We start from the raw sequence: 3,890 nt of genomic DNA on the forward strand, positions 1-3,890 counted from the left end.
TCACCTCCATTTATAGACAGTTTGTGTCACTGTGGACAGATGAATATCTAACGGCCACTTCTAGAGAGAGTACCTATAGTACTAAATCATCTCCATTTATAGACAGTTTGTCTAACTGTGGACAGATGAATATCTAACGGCCACTTCTAGTGAGAGTACCTATAGTACTAAATCATCTCCATTTATAGACAGTTTGTCTAACTGTGGACAGATGAATATCTAACGGCCACTTCTAGAGAGAGTACCTATAGTACTAAATCATCTCCATTTATAGACAGTTTGTCTAACTGTGGACAGATGAATATCTAACGGACACTTCTAGAGAGAGTACCTATAGTACTAAATCACCTCCATTTATAGACAGTTTGTCTAACTGTGGACAGATGAATATCTAACGGTCACTTTTAGAGCGAGTACCTATAGTACTAAATCATCTCCATTTATAGACAGTTTGTCTAACTGTGGACAGATGAATATCTAACGGCCACTTCTAGTGAGAGTACCTATAGTACTAAATCACCTCCATTTATAGACAGTTTGTCTAACTGTGGACAGATGAATATCTAACGGTCACTTTTAGAGCGAGTACCTATAGTACTAAATCATCTCTATTTATAGACAGTTTGTCTAACTGTCACCTCCATTGAGTGAGTGTAGTTAGGCATCCTCCACGATAGTAGATGAAGAGCAAACTCAACATGTTTGAGTGGTTTTATAAGTCACCTTAATATCTTAAGGTGCTTCTCACCATTTCTTTAAATGTCAAAGTTAAAATTTTCCACGTAGTCTTTCAATCTGTATGTATGATAATTATACAAGAAGATTAGCATGTCAACATACTGCTCATAGAGTTGATAAACATTAAAGATATAACAGCATGTGTAGTTTCAACTCACTGCTGAAGCTCTGACGCTCTGCTGAATTTTACTCTTCTGCTTCTTCTTGTCTTTCTTGTCTTTCTTCTTCTTCTTCTCTTTCCCCCCCATCGCTGCGGCTGGAGCAGCAGGTGTTGCAGGAGTCACGGTTGCAGGTGAAGCAGTTTGGGTCTGTTGTGCGCGCTGGCGCTCCAGGATCACGAGTTGGCGGTAGTGTTCATCACAGGGGTGATCCCAGGTGGACTGACCCGTCGAAAAGTTGAAGTAGTACACTTCACCGGTGATGTCCTGACTGAACACACACAAACATGCAGTCACACACTACTGACTTCCTGTCTTGATATTAAACTGGTCTGATCAAATCTGTGTGTTGTCACACAAACGTGTGTTACCATGGTTTCCACTCGGGTTGTAGTGGCACGACCATGCCCTCTCTGGCCAACCACAGCAGTTCAGGCTCTCGCTGGGGGTCAATGCCAATCTCTATGGCGTACTCGTGAATTTCTGCGAGACACGGAGAGGAACGGATATATAGCAGTGTGAAGCATTTACCCATGTTTCCACTGATCATAAATAATGGGGGGTTGTAGTTGCTTGTTATGATTATTGGGGGGTTATCTATGCCCCAGCCTCCAAACCAGGCATATTAATGAGGGGGCTGTCCAATAATAATGTGCACTCATTTCTATATATATATGGAGATTGTGTCTATATGATATGCATGATAATGACCTTGCTCAGAGGGGATGTAGTTTTCATCGTAGTCTTCCTCCAGGACCACCTGATCTCCGATGCGCAGCCCCGAGGTTGTCATGGTGACGGCGGTGTGACGGGATTGTGCGCTGGAAAAGTCACTGGCCTTTAATTCATCTCACTAAAACACTTCAAATTAACATTTATTAACATATATATTAACTCATACTGACAACTATAACTACCACTTATTAACATCAACACAAAACTTTGTGTTTAACACAAGACTAAGTCTGTGTGAGTTTGTCTGCGTGTGTTTCTGTCTGTGTGTGTGTGTTTGTCTGGCTGTTTTGTGAGTTTGTCTGACTGTGTGTGTTTGTGTCTGTTTGTATGTGTGTGTTTGTTTGCTGTTTGTGAGTTTGTCTGTGTGTGTGTGTGTTTGTCTGCTGTGTGTGTGTGTGTGTGTGTGTGTGTGTCTGTGCGTTTAATACGAAATAATGATTTCTGATCAATATAATAATGATTAATCATTTAAAGAGTTTAATCCTGACCTGCTGTCTGATCCCGAGTCTGGAGGGTGTGTGGAGTCTTTTAAGACATGTTTCTGGTTTTACATCTCTGCTCTGATTCTTCAGGTTTCAGATATGGATGATTTTAAAGGATTTTGTGAATTTAAAACAGAAGCGCCGCGTCTCCTTCGCAACAGACAGAGACAAAAATGGCGGCCGCCGTAGACACCCGTCAAAATAAAAGTCCCGCAACAACCACTTGCACAAGATATAACAATAATAATACACTAAGATTATATTGGTAAAATAGAATTTAATTAGAAATGTTTACATTTAAATGGTTAAATAAAATGTAACAAGTGGCAATGAGAATTTGTAAGTCAACAAGATACACATTAAGTCACAAAAGAAATTATTAATGTGCTTTTTGATACATTACACAGCAAAATGGTTTTAATATATGATAAATACATGTGAGAAAGGTTATTAGATAACATTAGACACGCCTTAAATAGAAAACATATCAGTGTAAAAATCAGTGCAAGCTGCTCTGAACAAAGTTTGACATTCATGATGGTCCAAAACGCCAAATCCCAGTAAACTGTCAACATAAACAACTATCATTGTTTTTCACAGACACACCGGATGAAACAGCTGATTAACTTCATGATCATTGTTATTTCTTCACACCTTCATCTCAGTGTTAATGTAGCAGATACACAACATCGTTACATGTTCATAATGTCCAAATAAATAAAGTCCCAATTTTCCCTTGCCCACCATTTTTCCAAAAAAAGAGTCATACAAGGGCCATGGCTTAATCACTTTGTAATGTTTGAGATGATAAAACTTCAAATATTCACTTCATTTTCTACCACGTGGCTCCTATAATGTGCTCAAACATCTTTATTAACTTAATAAACCTCCCTTAAGTGTACTGTTTACATTCTGTGTCATCGGCATGGAGCTGCTGAATCAACACTAAATATTGCCATTAAAATAAGAAATGGAATGGAAGTATATGAGGAATCCTGATATCTCATTAAATAATACAGTGCACAGACATCTTTCATAAGTGTTGTGATTAAATGAGATAAACTTGCATTTCTAAGCTTTAAAATGGGAATTTTGGCCTCTTGAAAGTGATACAGATATCATATTTAAATGTTGGTCCAAAACATGTGGAATGAGCTCAATTTAAATTAATATTTAATATATATATATATATACTAGAAATATTGCTCTTAAACCAAATTATTCAAGTGCAATGTTCAGATTAGCATTCTACTCTTGTATACAGTAGACCGCAGAAATAGTACAAGGATTTTCACAAAACTTGTCAAGAAAATGTCCAGATCCTATTTAATAATAATAATAATAATAATAATGTCCTGGTCATTTTAAATCCAAAATAAAATAAATAAAAATGTCCAGAACATATTTAATAAAAAAAATAATTAAAATGATGTCTTGGTCATATTTAATCCAGACACAAAAAAATGTAATGTCCAGGTTATATTTAATCCAAAATAAAATAAATAAATAAAAATGTCCTGGTTATATTTAATTAAAAAAATAAATAAATAATAATAATAATAAAGTCCTGGTCACATTTAATCCAAAATAAAATAAATTTATAAAATTACCTTGTCATTTTTAATCAAAAAAATATTTTGATTAAAAATATTCTGGTCATATTTCATCTAAAAACAAAAAAATGTCCAGGTCAAATTAAACCCCAAACAAAAATGTAAGCACATTTTACAACCCAACTCTCCCCAAACACATCCTGACATCTTTAATTTCCCTCTAA

The 3,890-nt window shown here is 36.0% G+C and overlaps 1 protein-coding gene across 1 annotated transcript; it reads right to left on the minus strand.

The window, feature by feature from the left end:
• Positions 1–887: 887 nt before the first annotated feature.
• On the minus strand, positions 888–2,349 carry LOC127629451 (centrosomal protein of 164 kDa-like). The gene is made up of 4 exons (XM_052106555.1): positions 2,120–2,349; positions 1,608–1,757; positions 1,268–1,379; positions 888–1,167 (listed from the first exon to the last, which is right to left on the minus strand). The coding sequence occupies exons 2-4, from the start codon at positions 1,687–1,689 to the stop codon at positions 888–890; spliced, it is 474 nt and encodes a 157-aa protein (XP_051962515.1). The 5' UTR covers positions 1,690–1,757; positions 2,120–2,349.
• Between the last annotated feature and the right edge of the window lie 1,541 nt (positions 2,350–3,890).

The sequence above is a fragment of the Xyrauchen texanus genome, chromosome 36, assembly GCF_025860055.1.
Source record: "Xyrauchen texanus isolate HMW12.3.18 chromosome 36, RBS_HiC_50CHRs, whole genome shotgun sequence".
Classification (NCBI taxonomy): Eukaryota; Metazoa; Chordata; class Actinopteri; order Cypriniformes; family Catostomidae; genus Xyrauchen; species Xyrauchen texanus.

Coding starts and splice junctions, on each gene's coding strand:
- LOC127629451 (XM_052106555.1), bottom strand. CDS start 1,689: ATGACAACCTCGGGGCTGCGCATCGGAGATCAGGTGGTCCTGGAGGAA. Junction 1,380..1,607: donor CTACATCCCCTCTGAGCAAG/GTCATTATCATG, acceptor CGTGTCTCGCAG/AAATTCACGAGTACGCCATA. Junction 1,168..1,267: donor CAACCCGAGTGGAAACCATG/GTAACACACGTT, acceptor GTGTGTGTTCAG/TCAGGACATCACCGGTGAAG.